This window comes from Tenrec ecaudatus, chromosome 8, assembly GCF_050624435.1.
Source record: "Tenrec ecaudatus isolate mTenEca1 chromosome 8, mTenEca1.hap1, whole genome shotgun sequence".
Classification (NCBI taxonomy): domain Eukaryota; kingdom Metazoa; phylum Chordata; class Mammalia; order Afrosoricida; family Tenrecidae; genus Tenrec; species Tenrec ecaudatus.
Genome location: NC_134537.1, coordinates 45,734,621 through 45,757,133, shown reverse-complemented (window position 1 = coordinate 45,757,133; position 22,513 = coordinate 45,734,621). Strand labels below are relative to the sequence as shown.

General features: G+C 41.2%; 1 protein-coding gene across 2 annotated transcripts in view; it reads left to right on the top strand.

Annotated features, from left to right (window-relative positions):
- Positions 1 to 12,160: 12,160 nt before the first annotated feature.
- Positions 12,161 to 22,513, top strand: part of SLC15A2 (solute carrier family 15 member 2) — a 47,431-nt gene continuing 37,078 nt past the window's right edge. For both annotated transcript variants that reach the window (XM_075555657.1, XM_075555656.1), the window contains exons 1-3: positions 12,161 to 12,265; positions 16,309 to 16,396; positions 17,158 to 17,299. In XM_075555657.1, the coding sequence (XP_075411772.1) occupies positions 12,161 to 12,265; positions 16,309 to 16,396; positions 17,158 to 17,299 (335 nt within the window). The remainder of the gene's footprint in view (positions 12,266 to 16,308; positions 16,397 to 17,157; positions 17,300 to 22,513) is intronic.

Here is a 22,513-nt window from a genome sequence, read left to right as displayed (position 1 = left end):
TCAGCTTTGACTGTGAATCTAAATAAAATGAAAGCCTTGACAACCTTGTATTAGTCTGGGTACTTTAGAGAAACAAATCTACAGAAACTCATGTATAAGAAAGAGTTTTATATAAAGGTTGAGTGTGCATCAAGAAAACATCCCAACCCAGGGCTTCCCAAGCCCACAAGTCCAACATTAACCCATATGTCCAACACCAATCCACAAAGTCCTCCTCTATCTCACAAAGCAGACACAACAATGCCAACTGCAGAAGGAAAGTTGAGTCAGTGAATGTCTAAGCATTTCAGTGCTGGCAGGGGTCTCCACACGGGTGCTCCAGCACCTAGGGCTGCATCGGGGTAGGCCCATATGGCTTCTCCTTGGGGATGTCTTGTAGGAAGTCAGCCTTGCCAGCTGAAGAAGGGAACTGGCTAAGGCAGCTGCACCCTGGTCCGACCATCAGAAAGCATGAGACCCAAGAACTAGAAAGGCGAGGTTCACTGAGCCAATTATCCCTCTGCCCTTCAATGAATCCCACATGTGTTTATTGGCCAGGTTAGCACAATAAACTAACTAACTCAACCTCAATATTTTCTCCATTTATCATTGACAAAATAATTTATTTTAGAAAAACGAATACAAGATTAATCCCAAAGAGGTGGAAATTAAAGGTGTCACAAATATGCAAAATTTCAAAAATACTATCCATGATATTATCTTGATTACCAGTCCTTACTCCTCCCCTTACTATATTCCCTCATGTCTCAGGGTTCTGTAATTCACTGCAATGTCTCCCAGCACTCACAAACTCTAAAGAAATGGCTTACATTGTGTGGGTACTGTTTAAATTGCAAATCTGAAGTTCAGAAGACCACCTGGCACCTCCTCCTCATCCACAAGCGTATGGACACTAGTGAAATCAGGTCAGGTAGATCACAACTCACATTCAAAGAACCAGGGAACAAGCAAAAGCAAACCAAGGGCTGGGGCCAGAGCCAGAGGTGGAAAATCTCCCAAAATCAAAGCAGATCTTGCTTCCACACATGCTCAGTCAAGAAGGGAGGGTCATTGAAGGGGGTGTGATTTTTGCTTTCCCTCAAGGAAGCAAAGGGTAGAGACTCAAAACAATCCCACCTTAATCCTGTCCTTTAGCATAATGGAAAACAACCTCCCAAATAGGATTATAACCACATGCCCATAGGCATAGAAGTTGGAATTTTCAATATATTACATGAGAGATTATGGCTGGAAGGGTTATATTAAGTGATTGATAACATGCATCTCAATCAATGTTGTTTGTTGGCTTTGCTTGTGAGGATTTGTGTGAAATCAGATTAGTTTAATAATAGTAAGAGATTATTAGTCTTCTCATTTCTCAAAGAGGGAAAGTAAATATATTTTTTTCCTTATGACTACAAAAACTAGAAAAACAGGTTTAAGTACATAGCTAATAAACTGGAAAGAAACAACCCATAGAATTAAGAAAATAAGGAAAGTAAACCAAGTTTTATCTGTCACCAGAGACAAAGCAAAGAAATAGCCAGGCCAAAAAAACAAATCACTGCCATCGAGTCGATGCCAACTCATAGCAACCCTATAGATCAGGGTAGAACTGCCCCTGGGGGTTTTCAAGACTGTAACTCTTTTTAGTAGAAAGCCTTGTCTGTCTCCCTCAGAGCTACCTGATGACTTTGAACTACTGACTTTATGTCAAGAAATAGCAAGGAAGGGAAAAACCAAAAACAACAACAACAAAAACACACCTGAGATAGTTTATTGTGCCAGCCTGTCTGATAAACACATGTGGGGTTAATTGAAGGGCAGAGGGATAAATGGCTCAGTGAACCTCACCTTTCTAGTTCTTGGGTCTCTTGTTTTCTGATGGTCGGATCAGGGTACAGCTGCCTTAGCCAATTCCCTTCTTCAGCTGGCAAGGCTGACTTCCTGCAAGACAACCCCAAGGAGAAGCCATATGGGCCTACCCCAATGCAGCCCTGGGTTCTGGAGCAGCCGTGTAGTGGAGAGACCCCCACTGACATGCTTACACATTCACTGACCTGGCTTTCCTTCAGCAGTTGGCATCATTGCATCTGTTTTGTGAGATGGAGGGGGACTTTGTGGGTTGGTGTTGGACATAGAGGTTAATGGGTTAATGTTGGACTTGTGGGCTCTGGCAGCACTGGGTTGGGATGTTTTCTTGAGCACTTAACCTTTATATAAAACTCTCTCTTATATATGAGTCTCTGTGGATTTGTTTCTCTAAAGTACCCAGACTAACACCACCATCCCCAAATCCAGCTTATTCATTTTGGCTATAAATGCAAACTAGTTGCCTTGAAACTGTAAAACAAATTAAACTATTATTCCTAAAGCAAAAAAATATATAAACTAGTTGCAACTTTCCATTATAGTTCAGAGATTTATTTTTTTTAAATCCAACTATACGTGATTTAGAGGGACATATTTGGAATGGCAAGTATCAATCTCTAATGAAATAGTATCGACTAATCCCACCTTCTTTTCTCCCCTCTTCCTAAAATTTCACCCAAATGAAACTATCTCATAATAGAATGCTATGAAAAAATTAAATCCACAAAGAGAAAGGGAGATGGGAATGAGAGCAGATAGAATTAATTAAACAATTGAAGTTGACATTCAAATGTGTTGTATGGTGACATTCTGCCTAAATCCATGCAGGGGCATAAATATTGCAGTCCTGTTACCCCCACCCAAACCAAACCAAACAAAAAACTCTCAGCAATTGAAATAGATTTTGGGGGGGGCGGGGGACAGGGCAGAAGGGGATACTCAGCAAAAGGAAAGTAAAAAAAATGAAACTCACTGCCATCTGAGTCTATGCTGATTCATAGAAACCCTATAGGACAAGGTAGCACTTAGCCCTGTTGGTTTCTGGGACTGTAACTGTTTAATGGAGTAGAAAGCCTTGTCTTTTTCTGAATGGGATGGTTTCAAACTGTTAGTCCTTGACGATCAAAGCTGAGTGCATACCCACTATGCCTGGAGGGCTCCTCAGGAGTTGAAACTCTGGTGATAGGTTAAGAAAATTTAAATTCTCATCCTAGAACAGACCTAAAGATTTATCAGAGAGTCCCAGAGTTGGGAGCAGCAGGCACAGTTAAAGTGCGGTTATCATACTGTAAAATGGGACGAAAGTATAAGTCTTACATGTTAAATGGTGAAACTCTTCAGCTTCTTTCCTCTATTTGGCTCTAGTAATTTTTCCCTTGCCCGTCCACATCTCCTAGACCATCCTAGGATCCCTACCTGGAGACTTTGAATAGTTATGGTAAGAAACGTGTTACTGATGGGAACTGAGGAGAATGGGGGTGGGATGGAAGGATAAAGGCAAGGAAGTGGGAAGATGAAGGCAAAGGAAGAGGTGGAAAGATTAAAAGTCATCAATAAAGGAGTGCAAAGGACAACAAATCATATAAATACCTACAGGGTACAGAAAATTAGAACATAGAGGCCTTCATTATTAAAGAAAATGAAATTGTAAATAGTGTTTATCCTAAGAAATAAATTATTGTTGAAAAGAAACTAGAAAGAGCGTTAATTTTAAAAGCTCAAATAAGTCAGTTATAAATCCTGCTAAAATAATGGGAAAGATGAGTAAATTCAAAATCAACATTCTCGAGAAGATAAATGAACATGTCAGACTTTACTTAAATTTAAGTAAGGAGAGAGGGAGAAATGAGTATCATAGTCTTAGGGGAGGGACACTAAGGTCAACTGGAATAACACAGTTCATTCACATGGGGTCTTAAAAGTGTGAGCAGCCCTCTATGTTCAACTATTGGTCTCTCCCCATCCAGAGGAAAGAAGAGTGAGGGAAACTGAAAGAGACATGGAAATAATTAATCCACTTGACTAATGGGCCACAGTCTCCCAGACGTCAGTCTTCACAACCCTGAAACCAGAAGAATTAGATGGTGCCTAATTACCACAAACAACTGCTCTGGAAAAGATTCCACAAGACATCCTTGGATAGAATGGGCTAAAAATAGGGAACATAAGCCAAAATCATGAAAGAGAGCAGGCTGATTGGTCAGATAGAGACTCCAAGACTTTGGTCCTTAGTCACCACTCAGCTCTGGACCTAACCTCACCTCTGTGCTAGAATAATCAACCATTTAAAGTCCAAAGGACGGAGCATTAGAAAAAAGAAGTAATAGAAACGGGCAACACTGGGAGGAAATGGAATACACAATGGTTAAGGGAATTGAAATGGATTATTTGAAACAAAATATGTGTATATCATTGGGTGTAAAATTCGTGATCTGTAAACCTTCACCCAGATCACAATAAAAAGTTTTAAGCAGAAAACAAAACTCCTCACTCCTGGGCTAATCCACAATGCCATGGTAGATGGAGAAAATACTGAAGTTGCCCACTGTTTGATTTGACTTGAATCCACACTCAATGCCCATGGAAAGTAGCTGTCAAGAAATCAAATGGTATGCTGCATTGGGCCATTCTGCAGGAAAAGACCTCTTAAAAGTGTTAAAAAGCAAAACGTCACATTGAAGATTAAGTTGTGCCTGATTCAAGCCATGGCCTTTTTCTTTTCCTTTCTTATTATTTTATTGGTAGCTCTTATAGGTATCATAACATTCCATAGACCAATCACATCAAGAAGTACAATCGCTACTACAGTCAGTTTCAAAACATTTTCTTTCTTCTTGAACTCCTTGACATCAGCTCCCCCTTATCCCCTCCCCCTCCCAGGTACCTTTGTTATTATTATTGCCAAATCTTACACCATCCAATATATCCATTTACATACAATTCTGTCATTTGCTCCCCTCCAGTGGGGTTATATGCTCATCAGTGCTGTCAGCTGTTCGCTGCCCCCACCCTACCCCTCAGCCTCCCTTCCCTCAGGGAACCATTACTCCTGTTACTGTTTTGAATGGTTATCTAACTTGGCTTTCATGTATCTTAATTATACAAATAAACATACCAACGTCTAACATGATTAATGTGGTAAAACAAATAAAAGCCATAATAGTAAGGGAGAAAATTAAAGAACTGGAGGGTAGTTATGTGCTTGGTGAGTGCTATAGCGCACCCTGGATTTACCCTCCCTTCCATGTTGCCCTTCTGTGAGGGACCGTCCAGTTAACTTGCAGGTGGGGTTTGAGTCTCTACCACATCTCCCCCGCCCTTCACATTGATTTGGTTGCTTGGTTTTGAACTTCTGATATCTTTCCCCATCAACACCTCATGCTCACACAGGCTGGTGTGTTTCTTCTATGAGGGCTTTGTTGCCTCCCTGCTAGATGGCCACTTGTTTGACTACATGCCTTTAAAACCCCAGACACTTTTTCTTTTAATAGCCAGGCACCATCAGCTTTTTTTCACCACATTTATTTATGCACTCATTTTTGTCTTCAGTGATTGTATCAGGAAGGGGAGATCTTAAAATGCCACATTATTAGAACAAACTGTTCTTGTACTGAGGTAAGATTTAAGTAGAGGCCCAAAGTTCAAGACATGGTATTGTCAATAGGCTCATCATATGCATGGGAATGCTGGACAATGAATAAAGAAGATTTTTTAAATGGTGCCTTTTTATTATGGTTTTAGAGAAGAATGTTGAATATACCACGGACTGCTAGAAGAATGTCTTGGAAAAAGTACAGTCAGAATAATCCTTAGAAGTGGGGATGAAACTTTGTCTCATGTACTTTGGACAGAAAAGGATCCTTTTCTACTTCTTCAAGGTTTATATCAGATTTGTTGTATTTGTTAGGACCTGCAAAACACTGTTGATTAGTCCTGGTGAAAGTAGATATTACTGTGTATAGTTTGTGGTTTTAATATATTTTTATTAAATTTGCTATTTCTAAGTGACATGGGTCTACAGTTTTCTTTTTAGTTTGATCTTTATCAGGTTTTTACATTAGTATCATGTTGGTTTTATAAAACAAATTTAGAGATCTTTCCACCTCTCTCTATGGCCTGGAATAATTTTAAAACATTTTGTGGTTTACTGTTACTTTTCTTATTTCTTCTCTTTTTCTTTATCTACGCAAAATTTCCTGAATACACATTGTTAGTTTGTAACTTGTGGTGGAATAGTTTATGTTCTCTATATTTCTAATGGGTTGCATAAAGTTGTATATACGTTATTGTGCATTTTTAAATACTTCTTTTCATTTCTCTTGTATTCATGGTTGTTTCCTAACTTTACCCCAGTGTGCTGCACCACATTCACGGATATATCTGCAGCAGGGGTGAAGGAGTTTGTTTGACTGATGTCGACGTATGATCCAGACTGAAGGCAGTAATCTTTGCTCTTCATCAGTAAGTGCTTTGAAGTCCTCTTTGTTTTCAGCAAGCAAAGTCCCATCATCTTATATGTTGCCAACCGTTTATGCGTCTTCCTTCGGTTCTAATGCTTCTTCAGCAGTCCAGCTTCTTAGATTATTTGCTCAGCCTGCACATTGAATCTTACAAACACCTTTCCAGATTTTGAACCATATAGTATCCCCTTGTTCTGTTCAAATGACCCCCCTCTTGGTCTATGTGCACACTCCCCATGAGCCCAATAACTATCGTTTAATCATTAATGAATGTAAAAAAAAAGTAGTCTCTTTTTGAGTAAAGGTTTGTGAGAGAGAAGGGAAATGTGGGCTGTAATAGAGGCTCAGAGCACATGGTCAAAGTCTGAGGTAAAGTTGGTGGGGGAAAGGGTAGTTTATCTTGGTCTTAAGTCAATAAATTACTCAAATAGGTAATCTGAAAATCTTTCAAAAGAAGAGAATCATAGGCTCTCTCTGCTAGTCTCTCTGGTGTTGTCTGATTTCATTGGTTAGTCCTCGCAGCCCCCACTCTTGTAGTTCTCTGACCATTCTTTGCTCAACTCTTTGGATTGACAACCAGGAAGGCACCATAATTTTTTCTTCTTTTTTACCTTTTAGTAAAAATATTCACTCACTGCCATTGAATCAATGCTGACTCATAGCAACCCACTGTGGGTTTCTGAGACTGTAGCTCTTTATGGGAGTAGAAAGCCTCATTTTTTCCTGTGGAGTGGCTGGTAGTTTTGAACTGCTAACCTTGCAGTTAGCAGCCTGACTCATAACGACGCTGCCACTAGGGTTTCTCCTAATGCTCTCAATAGTACCTAGAACTAAATTGCTTCACAGAACTTGCGCTAATAAATTTCACTTTATGTAAAGATGGATTCATCTTGAAATGAGAATAGAAACAAAAGGAGCTAGTACAGATTAACCATTCCTGTATTTGAGCTTAAATTCTGACCACTAGGTTTGCGGAAGGCTACTGCTCACAGTGGGGATCCTTAATCCAGTTTCAACTCTCCACATCAATTCAGCCTTCAATGAGTTTTTTAAGGCAATGTGAAAAGTTCTTAATGATAATGTGAAAATACTTGCAACTCAGGCAGAGTGTTTAGAAGTGGATTACTGCCACCCTCACTAGCCATCCGAGGGAAGGACAGACTAGCCTTCAGGGGCTTGTGTCAGTGTGTCCTTGATGGAAATTGAACCCACGTAGCATAGTGGGTTATGCAGTAGGCTGCTTAGTACAAGGTCAGCAGTTTAAACCCACCAGTCCCTCCACAGGGGAGAGAGGAGGCTTTCTGTTTCCATAAAGATTTATAGCATTGAATACCCACAGAAGCAATTATATTGTGTCTTATAGGATCACTGTGAATCAGGAATCCACTCAATGGCGATGAGCTTGGTTTTCTTTTTTGGAGGATCATGTAGTCATGAGTTATTCCTTGATTGCCTTAGTTGGAGAATCCTGAGCCAATCCTGTAGACGTTTCTATCTGCAAAAGTAAATGCATCCCAGTCATGGTCCCTTTCCCATTTTTGTAGCACTGCCTGTTACCGGGGAATTGATGGGAAGCCTGTCATGTCCATTTTGTGACAATTTCCTTTGTTCTCCATGTCCTACTTAAAAGGACACATTTCTGTGACTCGTTGGACACTATTGCGGCCTCCTGCTTGTGGTCCCCTTTACCTGGATGAGCTGCCTTTGTCTTGTCTTTGTCCTACTGGAGACTTATTAAAAGCCAAAGCCAATCACTGCCATGCAGTCAGTTCTGACTCACAGCAACCCCATAGAGCAGACTAGAACTGCTCTGGTTGCCGGGGACTGTAAATCCTTGCAGGCTTGCAAATCCTTGTCTTTCTTCCGAGGAGTGTTGGTGGTTTATCAACTGCTAACTTTGCAGTTAGCTGCCACCATGGCCTGTAGACTTAGTAAAAGGGACTCCACAAATGACATTTTAATTTGAGATCTCTTTTCTCCCCTAGGACATTCACAAATATACACCATCAACCTATTATTCTCATTTTATTTAGCTCTAACTCTTTAATTGCTTCTAGGATATTCAGAGTTGAAATTACTAATGTTTTTTTTATGAGAATAGTGCATGTATTTGCAAGTCATGTCCTGTCCTCGGTAGGTGATATAGTGTGTTTCTTTGAGAGCAAAAAAATACTTGTGTTTTATTGACTGTGCAAAGGCATTCAACTGTGTGGCTCACAACAAACTATGGATAACACTGAGAAGAGTTAGAATGCTTACTTTTCCTCATGCAGAACCTGTACATAGACCACGAGGCAGTTGTTCTAAAAGAAGATTGTAATACTGCACAGTTTAAAATCGAGAAAGGTGTGTGTCAGGGTTGTATCCTTTCACTATACCTATTCAATCTGTATGCTAAACAAATAATCCGAGAAACTGGACTATATAAAGAAGAATGTGGCATCAGAATTGTAGGACTGCTGATTAACAACCTGCATATCTGCGATATGCAGATGAGGCAACCTTGCATGCTGATTGCTAGGAGGAGTTGAAGCACCTACTAATGAAAATTAAAACCGACAGCCTTTGGTATGTAAAGGAAATCCCAGTCCTCACACCGGACTAATATCATAACAACATCATGATAAATGGAGAAAGGATCAAAATTGTGAAGGATTTCATTTTATTCGATCTACAGTCAATGCTCATGGAAACAGCAGTGAAGAAATCAAATGATGTATTGCTTTGTGTAAATCTGCTGCACGAGACCTCTTTCAAGTGTTGAAGAACAAGAACGTCACTTTGAGGACTAAGGTGTGCTAGACCCGAGCCGTGGTATTTTCAATCACCTTCTATGTATGAATATTGGACAATAGATAAGGAAACAGAAGAAGAACTGATTGATTTCAATTATGGTGCTGGTGAGGAACACTGAAAATACCATGGACTGCCAGAAGAGCAAATCAATCTGTCTTGGAAGAAGTACAACCAGAATGCTCGTTGGAATTGAGGATGGGAGATTTGTCCCATGTACTAAGGACATGTTATGAGGAGAGACCAGTACTGGGAGGAAGGACATTAAGCTGGGTTAAGTAGAGGGTCCAAGAAAAAAAAGGAGGATTGTCAAGGAGATGGACTGACACAGTTGCTGCATCGATGGGCTCAAACATGAGAACAATTGTGAGGATGGCGCAGGACCAGGCAGTGTTTCAAACATACTTAAGACACTTAAGAATAGACCTCTTTGAGCAATTAGCAAACAAAATTAGAATATGTATGTTATTTGCGTAAGACCTACAAAGAATGTATTTCCTTTCTCTCCAAATTCCAGTGTTTCCTTTATCTCCAAATTCCATCTCAATCTCCAGCTTCTCATATTTCCATTATATTGGCTCCATCATAATGTAGATTCTTATTCCTTCAAAGTATTGTCACAGGCATTGCTGATACTAATCTCTACCTTTCACAGCTGCCAGGGCATAGTGGACATTCCAGATCTGAAGCTTACTAGCCATGTGACTGGAAGAATTAACCTCTTAACATTTTAGTTTCTACAAAATAGAGCTAGTAGCAAGAAGTAGAGTAGTGTCTAGGTAGTACAAATGATTAAGGCATTCAGCTGCTAACTGAAAGGTTGGAGGTTTGAAACCTCTCAGAGGTGCCTGGAAGCAAGGCCTTTAGAAAAATCAGTCAATGAAAACCTTAAGGCACACACTTCTATTTCTGACACACATGAGGTTGCCATGGATCAAAATTGAATCAATAACAATTATTTTACTTGGTTGTTTTTTCAATAGTTAGAATTCCTAAAATTACATTATGTACCAAATAGGTATGGGATATATAAATATTACATACAAATATGTATATGTGTAAACATAAAACCCAAAGCCAAACTCATTGCTGTCAAGTCGATTCTGACTCATAGCAATCCTATTGGACTGAGGAGAACTGCCCCTGAGGATTTCCAAGATTGTAAATCCTTACAGGGGCAGAAAACCTCATCCCTCTCCCTGGTCATTTTGAATGGATAGCCTGGTGGTTATCAGTCCAAGCTACCACACCACCAGGGCTTCATATGTGGACATACATATCCTAATAAGGAGTCCTCCGGCACTGTGCAAAAGGCTACCAGGAGGTCAGTAATTCAAACCCACCAGCTGCTCCATGGGAGAAAGATGAGGCTGTCTGCATCTGTGAAGATTTTCAGTCACAGAAATCCTTGGTAGGATCCCTATAAAGCTGAATTGATTGGATGGCAGTGGGTGTGGTTTTTTTTGGTGGGGGGGTGTACATATATTAATATATACTATATATGATATATACGTGAGTACATATAAGGATGCCTCAAAAAATTCATGGAGTTAAAAGACAATGGAAAATTTCCAAGAAAATTTTGAAGACCCTGGTGTGTATGTGTGTGTGTGTTCTTGTGAATAAACCCCAAACTCACTGCCATCGAGTCCATGCTGACTCTTAGCGACCCCCTGTGCATTTCTGAGACTGTAACTGGAGAAGCCCAGTCTTTCTCTCACAGAGCTGCTGGTGGTTTCGAACTGCTGGCCATGCTGATCACAGCACAGTCCAATGTATAAACACAACACCATCATGTATTCTAGTACATACCAGGTATTCAATAAATGACAACTATTACAGGGGGGAAATAAACTCTAAATCAAATATATTTTATGATATAAAAAAATCAATCCACTGCCATCAAGTCTATTCCAACTCCGAAACTGTAAATCTTTATGGGAGCAGCTAGCCTCATCTTTCTTCTGAGGAATGTCTGGTGGGTTTGAACCACAGATGTTGTGGTTTGCAACCTCCTAGTACCACCAAAGCAAAAAACCAAAAACAACAAAGAAATGCCACTGACTCATAATGATATATAACAGAATAGAACTGTTCCTGTGGGTTTCCAAGACTATAAATCTTTTGTGTCTCCCCAAAACCCTTTTAATTGGGAGGTAATACAGACAAGAAATCCAGATGAGGGAGACTATTAGCATGAGGCCATGATGGTGCCCAAAAGATGCACAATCACATGGCCACATTGTGTCACAAAAGTGGCAGCAGATCAATTCATGACAGTCACAAGTGGGACTACAGAAGCGGGCAAGTGACCTTGATTGGAACATGTACACTATTGCAAATTAGAAACGTTTACAAATTGTTTCAGGGCCCTCTGCCCATGGTGGTTCGTATATGCCTCCTGGTCATGGTATCTACTCTAGTATTCCAATTTCCATTGAGGACACACTCGGGCAAATTCCTGAGAGTGATATTTCTCCTCACAGGGCTGGCTAGGGGAATTGCAGCAAATTCACTCATCCTAGGGGCTTATCACAGTTTTTGGTGAATGGTCAAAAAGAAGTCAACGGAGGCCCAATCTAAGCAGAGACTCAAAATGAATTGATGGCTTCTTCTGAGTAAACCATGTTTACCCTGTTAACTGTCAGTCTCATACTCAATTTAAGCTCTAATACACAAACTGCTACCCTGAAATCCACATTTTAATCTATGCTTAACAAATTGCCTTAACTAGCCCTCACTTGTAAAGATAATTTCCTTAAACGTTCTGTTCCTCATCAATTCTCAATCACTCTTCCTGCTCAAGGTGTATTGTTTGCCCGTCTCTTTTCTCTCTTTCTTTGATTTAATCATTCTTTGAAATGAATGCCAATCCTCTCGTTTCATGACTTTCGGTTTTGTCTTGGGCAACTGCAAAGCCAACACCCACAGGGTTAAAACTAGTAGCTGAAGCCACCTCCCCCTCCTTCTGTCAGTCCTCCTTACAAAAGGCTGGCAGCTGTCCTGCCTGCCTCCCTAACCAAATGCTTAAGGAGGCAGAGAGGAGAGAACTAGCCATGAATTCTTTTCGGAAAAAGGATTCCAAGGGGAGTCTTTTTACACCTGTCTCCATTGAAGAGGCACCTTCTGGACCTCTCAGTCCTCCAAAGAAGCCACCTCCGGTGAGTCCCAAATTCAATTCTGCCTCTAGCAGGAACAAGCTTGTCTTTTAGCCCTTCTGATTAGCCTCAGGAGCTCCAGGCTGAGCTGAATTAAGATAGAGAAATTATTCTCACTTAGCTTTATAATTATTCAGGGGAGGGGGCTTGGATGCCTGCCTGAACAGAAGCTTTTGTTACCTAGGCGGTAGTTGGAGTTCTTCCACTGGGATCCAGGGCTCTGCTGTCGTTCATGGTGCGTTCTGAGTTTCTCCAGGGGGCAAAAAGCGATTTGTTGACAAGTATGACTGTCTGGAGAACCGTGCATGATTGTTCTTGCTTTACCAAATTACAAACTTAGCCACCTATGAGCAGGGCAGGACGCCAAGGGAGGTTTTAGAATAGACTCCGTCTCTGTTTTTATCTGTTCCTACGTTGTGGTGGGAGGTAAGGCGGAGAAACAAAGAAATACTAATAATGGTTTAGATCATATACTTGTTAAAACACTTCCAAATTCATTCTCCTGTTCGATCCGTGCATAAAAATTCTAAAGTGGAGAGGATGTCATAATAATAACTAAAATTTACTGAGCTCTTACTATGAGTTTTCTTCTCCCTTAAAGAGTTACAGTATTGTAAATCCACAGGACCAGTTCTACTCTGTCCTGTAGGGTCACCATGAGTTGGCACAGACTCCATGGTAGTGAATGTGTGTGTGTGTGTGTGTGTGTGTGTGTGTGTGTGTTGTACTGTGGGCCGAGAAGAGGTGCACTTGTCATTGGGATAATAGAATTGAGGAAGAGAGACTTGTGGTGTGCTAACGAGAGTCAGCATGTTAACATGACTGGTGCCAGTGTTACATAGCTAGTGTCAGTGTGTTAACTGAACTCCGTCATTCCCAAGTTGTGAGCTGAGAAGTTGAAAATCCTACTTTATTGAGTCTGTTATGCTAATTATTATGCATTAACATATATTGGTACTTAGGGGCATTATTTATATAATATGTCTGTTAGAACAGATAAGTAAGCACACTAATTTACGTTAGCTAGTTAGTTATTTTTTAATAGCACCAAAGAATTGTAGGCTGCTTATGAAGAGGTACATATTTTTCAGACACTAAGAGCCAGAGGCAATGTAAATCTCATGGTTGGATCTGACCATCTCAAGGGCAGAGCTTCCCCCACTCATGTTAGTTGAGCTATCATAATAGATGAGGGAACTTGTAATAAAACATGATATGCCTCATCTTCTGGCTTATGTGCTACATAAAATAGAATATTTATTTCTTTCAATGTCCTGTAGGATTATGTGAAAATGTTTTATCATTACTCTGGCAGGAAAAGTAGACATTTAATTTTGTAGGATTTAAGACTCATGCAACTATTTCTTCTTCTTCTTCCTTCTCCTTCCTTCTTCTTCTTCTTCTTCTTCTGCCTCCTCCTCCTTCTCATTCTCCTCTTCTCTTCCTCCTCCTCCCTTTCCCAAAGTGAAGATGATCTTCAGATTGGATCTTCACCTCCCCCAACAGTTTTATTGGCACATAATCCACATATCCAATTCAGTAATTCAATCATATCAAGAAGACTTGTAGAATCATCACCACAATCAGTTTTAGACCATTTCTTCATTCTTTTACTCAACATTATTGACTACCCACTTCCCCTCAGCCTCTCCTGCCATAACATCCAAGGAACCATTGATCCAGTTACTGTCTATATACACTTACATGTCCTAGATTTCATATACAGAAAAACATCTAGAAACTGACTAACAAGAATAGCAAAGTGAAATAGATAAAAATCTCAATAGAAAAGAAAGCTGCAAATACTGAAAACTAGAACAAATTTAAAGGGATGTTAAGGGAGATCAAATGACAGGGTGCTACACTTTAACCTAGCCGCATCTGCAACAGCACACTTTCCAATGCATTCTTCATGTTAGCAAGCCCATTCACAACTCTGGTCCATAGTCAGAAGAGATTCACCCACCAGAACTTAAGCCACATGTATTTCTCTTTTGCTTCCCCGCCCCCCTTTTCCTTAAAGAGAGGCCCATGGGGTTGAGGGAGGGCCTTGGCTGCAGAAGGGGGTGGGGTAAAGGTGTGGTGGGCAAACAGCACCATAGACAGGGGAACAACTAGGGAATAAAAATCAATAACGAGGTGGATATAGAGATCCTGGGAGCACTGGTGCAACAGCAATCTATCTGAGAGGAAGTACTATTAGGCAGGAGTAGAGTGAGCATGATGGTGGGGCAGAAGGAAAGTAAAAGGAAACAGGAAGCAAAGCTATGGATAGAGGTATAAGCATAGTGGTATCTGTATGTAAATACATTAATCCCCCAAAATAGAAGTATTGGTCTATGTACACATATTTAATACACTGAGGTAGTGGGTGGACTTTGGGCCTCTGCTCATACCCTCTCTCAATGCAAGAACACATTGTTATAACAAATTGGCAATCTGAGATGCTCACCCTCCCAGTACAATCGCTGAAGACAAAAAGGGTGCATAAGCAAATGTGGCGAAGAAGGTAGATGGTGCCTGACTATTAAAATATATAGCATCTGGGGTTTTAAAGGCTTGAAGTGAAATAAGCAACCATCTAGCAGAGAAACAACAAGACCACACGGAAGAAGTACACCAGCCTGTGCGATCATGAGGTGTCATTGGGACCAGGTAACAGGCATCAGAAGACCCTTAACAATCAAACAAACAAAACCATATGGTTAAGAATGAGGGGGGTTGGAGCAGAGACCCAAAGCCCATGTGTAGACAATGGAACAGCTCCCACAGAGGGGTCACAGGAAAGGTATGAGTCAACCAGGATGCACTAAAGCACCAATGAAACACATAATATTCCTCTTGTTCCTTGAGGCTTCCTCACCCCCCACTACCATGACCCCAGTGATACATCTCACTTTGGACTAGACTGGAGCATGTTCGCAGGTATAGATAAGAGATACGAACTCATGACACACGCAACCCAGGAGCAGGAATGGGAAGAGAGATACCAGAGGGGAAAGGTGAAGGGAGTTGGGGAGGAGGGGAAGAAGAGGGAACCAATCACAATTATCGAGACACAACCACACACACACTCCAGGGGAAAGAACAATGGGAACCACGGGGGAAAGGAGACAGTGGTTGGTGTGAGATATGAAAATAATAGTAATTTATAATCTATCAAGGGGCCATCAGGGTAGGGGGGGGAGAGGAAGGAAAAAAGAGGTGCTAAGGGCTCAATAGAAAGTAACTGTCTAGAAAAGAATGATGGCAACATATGTACAAATATGCCTGATACAACTGATGTATGGATTGAATAAGCATTGTAAGAGCCTTCAGGATAGGGGTGGGCGAGGGAAGAAGAGTGACCCAGCTTTAAAATGGATCAAAAGGAGATCAAATGATAATATATGACATTTTGCCCTAACTATGTCTGCCATGATAGAACTTACAGTGCTCTGTCTGATAACGGAGCTACTCGCCTCCCTCAGCTATTGATAGAGGAAGAAATTCACCAGAATCTTAATCCATGTGTGGACCCTGCAAATGGATTTTGGGACCTATTGGATCTTTACCTCCATGCTAAGCTCTGTACCTGACCCCACCAGGCCCTTCACTGGAAATCATTTTGCGTCCTAGAGAACATCCAAACACTCTATATATGTGATGTGAAGAAAAGAAGGAGCAATCTCCACAGGGAATCTAAACAGAATTTTGAATCTGACTGCTTGTGCATCAGGCACACCACGAGTGGGAATATTCTCTTGCCCAGAGCCTCAGATTTGCCAGTTATGGGGAGAGGAGCAGGTCCTATAGTTAGGGCTAAGGAATGTTTGAGCAATTCCGTCTTAAATGAATAAGGAAAAAAGTAATATCCAGATGAGGCTTCATTACTCCTAAATCAGCCATTCAAACACTTGTCAGTATGAGAATAGCTGTTTCGTGAAGAACTCTTACAACACTTATTATTGAGGTAGAAAAAAAAGAATTTTTCTAATGTGGAACAATCTAGTGACTTAAATAGGGGAAATGATGCATGTTTAAATAATTGCCTTATTGGTTCATAGAAAATCTGTGGCACCAACTATCCACTGAGCATTGCCTTCATTGTGGTGAACGAATTCTGCGAACGTTTCTCCTACTACGGCATGAAAGGTAACCTTGATTACCCAGAGTTCTGCTCTTCTCCACTCACTCCCACTCCTTGATGGGGTTGTTTCTCTTCCTGACTAACAGCAGCCCTGATGGCACTGTGATTTAGGTATTGGACTGCTAGCCACAAGGTTAGCAGTTCAAACTTACTAGTGATTCCTTGGGGGAAAGATGAGGTAGTCTGCTTCTGTAAAGATTTGTAATCTCAGGAACCCTATGTAGTCATTTCATTATGAATGAAAATTTACACGCTTTGGCAGTGGGCCATTGAGACTTACTCTTCCTACTTGAACTGGTCCCTTCCTTTGCCTGAGACATTCAGGAACTGTCTCATAGAACTTACGTAGTAACTCCTACGGGCCAAGAAAATAAAGACCTGTTAGGAGCCAGTTTGTAAGTGGGAAAACTCTTAATATCGGAGTTTCATTCTTCATACTTTTCCCCAAGCCCTTTGAACTATATTATTATTGGGAAGGAAAAGAAAAGGCTGTTGGGGGGTACAAAATAAGGAGAAGGGGTGCTGGAAATGCTACGTTATATCTGAGATTGGCCTCAATGAGGCTCTGTGCATAGACTGGAGGGAGGAGAATTGTATTTGTACATTCAGCATAGCTCCATTCAATGCCCTGCCTTCCATGGCCCAGGCATAGCACTGATGGAAGTGTTGAAGGCCAGGATCACCTTAGAAGGGCAGAGATCAAATGCATGCACTCTTCATAAACTGCTTTATTGTCTCTATCTTATTTCCCCTTTTTGCATTCCAGCTGTGCTGACCTTGTATTTCTTGTATTTCCTGCACTGGCATGAAGACACTGCCACATCTATATACCATGCCTTCAGCAGCCTTTGTTACTTCACCCCCCTCCTGGGAGCAGCCATTGCAGATTCATGGCTGGGGAAATTCAAGTAAGGAAAATGGGTCATCATCCCCAAGATTTTACAGATGAATTAATCAAGACTTGGACATTTTCTTTAGTTCTTTGAGCTTGAGAAATGCCAAACTGGCTCTTCCCTTTTGGTTTCCTAACTCCAGGTCGCCCTACATTTCCTTAGAGTACTTTACGTTGTATTTTTTGAGCCGCCCTGTAAAAATCTGCTAGTCGGCTTATTTAAGTCATTATTTCTTCCATTGGCTTTAGTTACGCTGTGTTCACAAGTAAGTTTCAGAGCCTCTTTTGGCAGCCACTCTTTCCCCTGCCCTTTTCTTCTTTACTTCCTTTTAACGTCCTTTTGCTTCCTCATGTAGGATACCCTTGGTGCCACCGCCCAGCTGGTCTGGTCTTTGAGCTTGCATATAGTCCTAGGAGAGTACAGAGATGCTCAATTCCAATGTAATTTATAGAAACATATTAAGTTTAAGACAGCAGAAAAACATCATCTGGATGAGGGAGCGCGTCAGCAGGCGGCCAGAACAATGTCCAGAAATTCATAGATACTTGGCCACTTGAAGAGGACATAGAGAACAAAGGAAACCACACTTGGTGGCAAAGCAATTCCTCACAGATGCAGCTGGGACGCAGAAGTAGCCAGGGGATCGTGACAGAGATCCTTACAGTACTGCAGATCAGAACGTTTGTAAGATTGGGTCAGGACCCTTCAACCGAGGCAGTCTCAGTACGACTCAGAACTTTGTGGCGGTAGGACCCCAATTTCCATCAAGGGCACACCAAGGCAAGGCCCCGAGGGCAAAGCTTTCCACATTATTGGTCCATGGTAAGGGAGCCTGGTGGCATAGTAAGCTACTCATTGGCTGGTGACCAAAAGATTGGCAATTTGAAATCCCCAGCTGAAAGACGAGGCTTTCTCCTCCCGTGAAGATCTACAGTGTTGGAAATCCACAGGGGCAGTTGTGCTCTGCAGTTAGGGTCACTCTGAGTCAGAGTTGACTTGATGGCAGTGGAGATGTTTTTGGGTCATTGACCAGAAAGAACTCAGAGGGGGTTAAATTTATGTGGAGGGCTCTCACTGTAAACCATGGCCTTCTAGAAACCTGGAGTTGAGAATGTAAGCTCGAACACAATGAGCAATAGAGTCTCTGCTCCACAGTCGACCCCTGGCCTTGTTCTCACTAATGATATTAAGCTTTTCCATGATCTTTTTACAGATGCAGTCGATTTGATTCCTGTGCCATCTGTCTCATGAGGTTTGCATGGATCAGAATTGTTTAGGTTGTTTTAAAAAGATATTTACAAAGAATAGGTTGTTAGTCTTGCCAAATGTTATTATGCAATCTCGACTTTCACCAAGGCCATATTTTCTGATCCTTCTTCCTTGTCTTAAACTTTTCCCGTTTTGGCACCAGGAATTTTCAACGTATTTTGTTGCATCCTTGGATCCATTTCAGACGGCGGGAGTTGATAAAAAAATATTTGATTTCTTCACATTTGGCACTAGTGATTGTTTGCAAATTTGAATAATAGTTATATGAACTGGTTTCCTTTTTATCATTTTATGAGGACATAATCCGGACATCAGACCATTCAATAGTTTAGTCATGTCAAGCAGGGTTGGACTATTGCTATCACAATCATTTTCAAAATATTTTCTTCCTCTTTGTACTCCTTGATATCAGCTCCTCAGTACCGCCTCCTCCTCTACTGTACACCCCTGGAGCCCTTTATTCTAGTTATTGCCTCTATAGAGTCACACAACTTGGGTTTCAAATATTGGAAAACACAGAAAGATACATAACAGAGAGTCAAGAATTTTACCAACAATAACAATATGTAATAGAGATAAGCCCCAATTTGAAACAAGCAAAATATTTAAAAATCAGATCAAGCTCAAAGTGTTATCAAAAGGGAGATCAAATGAAAAGATGTTGACCATTCAAACCAGGTTATCATTTAAATCTACTATACTCATCTCTCTGATACTCTGATAAGCCATCTGTCTGATAATCATGGAGTTATTCCCATCCCTCACTTGTGCTCAAAGGGGAATCACTGGAGGCTTATTCCATGTGTAGATCCTGTGAATGTATTTTGGGATTTTGTAGCTGTCTGCAAATCCGAATTGTACATTTGAAGCTCTAATACCATTCCCTCCTTTGGATTTGGATGACTACCTATTGTTTAAAATCATTTTATTGGGGGCTCGTACTACTGTCACCACAATCTACACATGCATCCATTGTATGTCAAGCACATTCCGAGATGTTGGTGTGTTTCTTCCATGTGAGCTAAGTTGGCGTCTCACTTAGATGACTGCTTGTTTGAAATCAAGCCTTTGCGACCCCAGTGGCTATTTTTTCCCCTGAAAGTTGGACACCATCTAATTTCTTCAACACACTTTGCAATAGCAACCATCTCTTTGATGTTTCCTTTATAAAGGTGAGTATTGAGCAGGGCGATGCTGCACCCAGGTGGAGGTGCCATAGAATGCTGAGACATTGAATCCTGGATCTTCAGGGTGCAAGTGTGCTCCAGAGGCTGCATCAGTGATATCTGATGTGGAAAATCCACTGGGTGTGAGGCAGACTAGAAAAAGAAACTCCATTTTTGTTAGCTGCTGAGTGATTGCCCGTTCCTCCGTCCCATCTCAGAAAGCTGACGGCTAGTTGACCTGCCTCTTCTCCCTCCCTTTATGGGAAAGTCTCTGCTGATGATTAATCGTAGAATGTACTCCTATGTTTCCAGGGTCTGGACACTACAATTAGTTTAGACTAGTCTTCAATATATTGTTTGTTTTGATTATTTTTCAATGTTGTTCCCTTTGATGCTGTAATCTGAATGATGTAGTTAATCTTGTCATGATAACCAGGTTGTTACAATCAATACTAGTATTGTTTCTTTTATGATAATCTTGTTATGGTAACCAGGATGTTATAATCAATTTTGATATTGTTTCTTTTTTTAAACATTTCATTAGGGGCTCATACAACTCTTATCACAATCCATACATACATCATTTGTGTAAAGCACATCTGTACAATCTTTGCCCTCATCATTTTCAAAGCATTTGCTCTCCACTTAAGCCCCTGGCATCAGGTCCTCTGTTTTCTCCCACCCTTCCTGCTCTCCCCTCCCTTATGAGCCCTTGATAACTTATAAATTATTATTTTGTCATATCTTGTCCTGTCCGGTGTCTCCCTTCACCCCCTTTTCTGTTGTCTGTCCCCCAGGGAGGAGGTCACATGTAGAGCCTTCTAATCGGTTCCCTCTTTCCAACCCACTCTCCTTCTACCCTCCCAGTATCACCCCTCACACCCCTGGTCCTGAAGGTATCATCCACCCTGGATTCCCTGTGCCTCCAGCTCCTATATGCACCAGTGTACATTCTCTGGTCTAGCCAGACTTGCAAGGTAGAATTCAGATCATGACAGTAGCGGGGGAGGGGGGAGGCATTTAGGAACTAAAGGAAAGCTGTATTCTTCATCAGTGCAACATCACACCCTGACTGACTCATCTCCTCCCCTAGACGTCTCTGCAAGGGGATCTCCAGTGGCCGACAAATGGGCTTTGGGTCTCCACTCTGCACTTCCCCCTTCATTCACTATGGTAAGGTTTTTTGTTCTGATGATGTCTTATACCTGATCCCTTTGACACCTCGTTATAGCACAGGCTGGCGTGCTTCTTCCATGTGGGCTTTGTTGCTTCTGAGCTAGACGGCCACTTGTTTACCTTCAAGTCTTTAAGACCCCAAATGCTATACCTTTTGATAGCTGAGCACCATCAGCTTTCTTTGCCACATTTGCTTATGCACCCGTTTGTCCTCAGTGATTGTATCATGGAGGTGTGCACTCAATGATGTGATTTTTTTGTTCTTTGATGCCTTATAACTGATCCCTTCGGCACCTTGTGATGACACAGGCTGGTGTGCTTCTTCCATGTGGGCTTTGTTGCTCCTGAGCTAGATGACCGCTTGTTTACCTTAAAGCCTTTAAGATCCCAGATGCTATATCTTTTGATGGCTTGGCACCATCAGCTTTCTTCACCACATTTGTTTATTCAACTGCTTTGTCTTCAGCAGTTGTGTCGGGAGGGTGAGCATCTTAGAATGCCAATTTAATAGAAGAAAGTATTCTTGCATTGAGGGAGTGCTTGAGTAGAGGCCCAAGGTCCTTCTGCCACCGTAATACTAAGCCTATAAATATAGGCACATAGATCTATTTCCCCATCCTCATATATATATTTGCATATGTACATGTCTTTGTCTAGACCTCTATAAATGCCCTTTGCCTCCTAGCTCTTTCCTTTATTTCCCTTGACCTTCCTCCTGCCCCACTAGCATGCTCTGTTCCCACCTGGGTAACGGCTATACCTCTTCGATAAGTTACCTTACCCTTGATCATTCCCTACCAGGCCTGCCACTCCCCCCTCACCACCAATTTGGATCCCATGTTGTTCCCTTTTCCCTGGGTTTGTTAACACCCCTTCCTTACTCCCAACCTCTCCCTATATAACAATCTTATTGTGGAGTTCTCTCAATATAAAATCATATTAACTGCAAATAGAGAGGTTTGCACTTTTTCTTTGCCCAATTGTGCCTCCCTCCCTTAATCTCTTACTTTGTCATGGTTCTGGCTAGGACATCCAGCACAATGTTGAATAAAAGTGGCGAAATCCTTGTCTGGTATCTGTTTTCACTTGGAATTCTTTCAGCTTTCCCTCATTGAGTGTGATGCTGGCTGTTGGTTTTTCATTATATGGCTTCTATTATGTTGAAGAATTTCCCTTCTATTCCTATTAGTTACTTTTATTGGGATGGAGTTTGGATATTGTCAAATGCTTTCTCTCATCAATTGATATGATCATGTGGTTCTCATTCTTTATCTTGTTTATGTGGTGGATTGTATTAATTGTTTTTCAAATTAACTGGCTTTATTATAGGCATATCACTGGCACCTTTATACTTCAAGACGGATCTTGAATTTTTTTTTTTTTGGCACCGAATGTGAAGCTAGTCTCCTCACTTTGCCATTCTTGGCATAGTTGAGCAAAGTGGGTGCAGAACCTTGTCTTTGTGAACTATGTTATGCAAGTTCACCTTGGTGAGCCCTGAGAGTCTGGTCTTGATCCTCCAAGTGATTCATTCCCTCCAAGTGTTTGATATGTCTAAGGATTTTTGACAACTTTGATCTTTGTAAGCTTGACCACATTCATTAATATATTTACAACA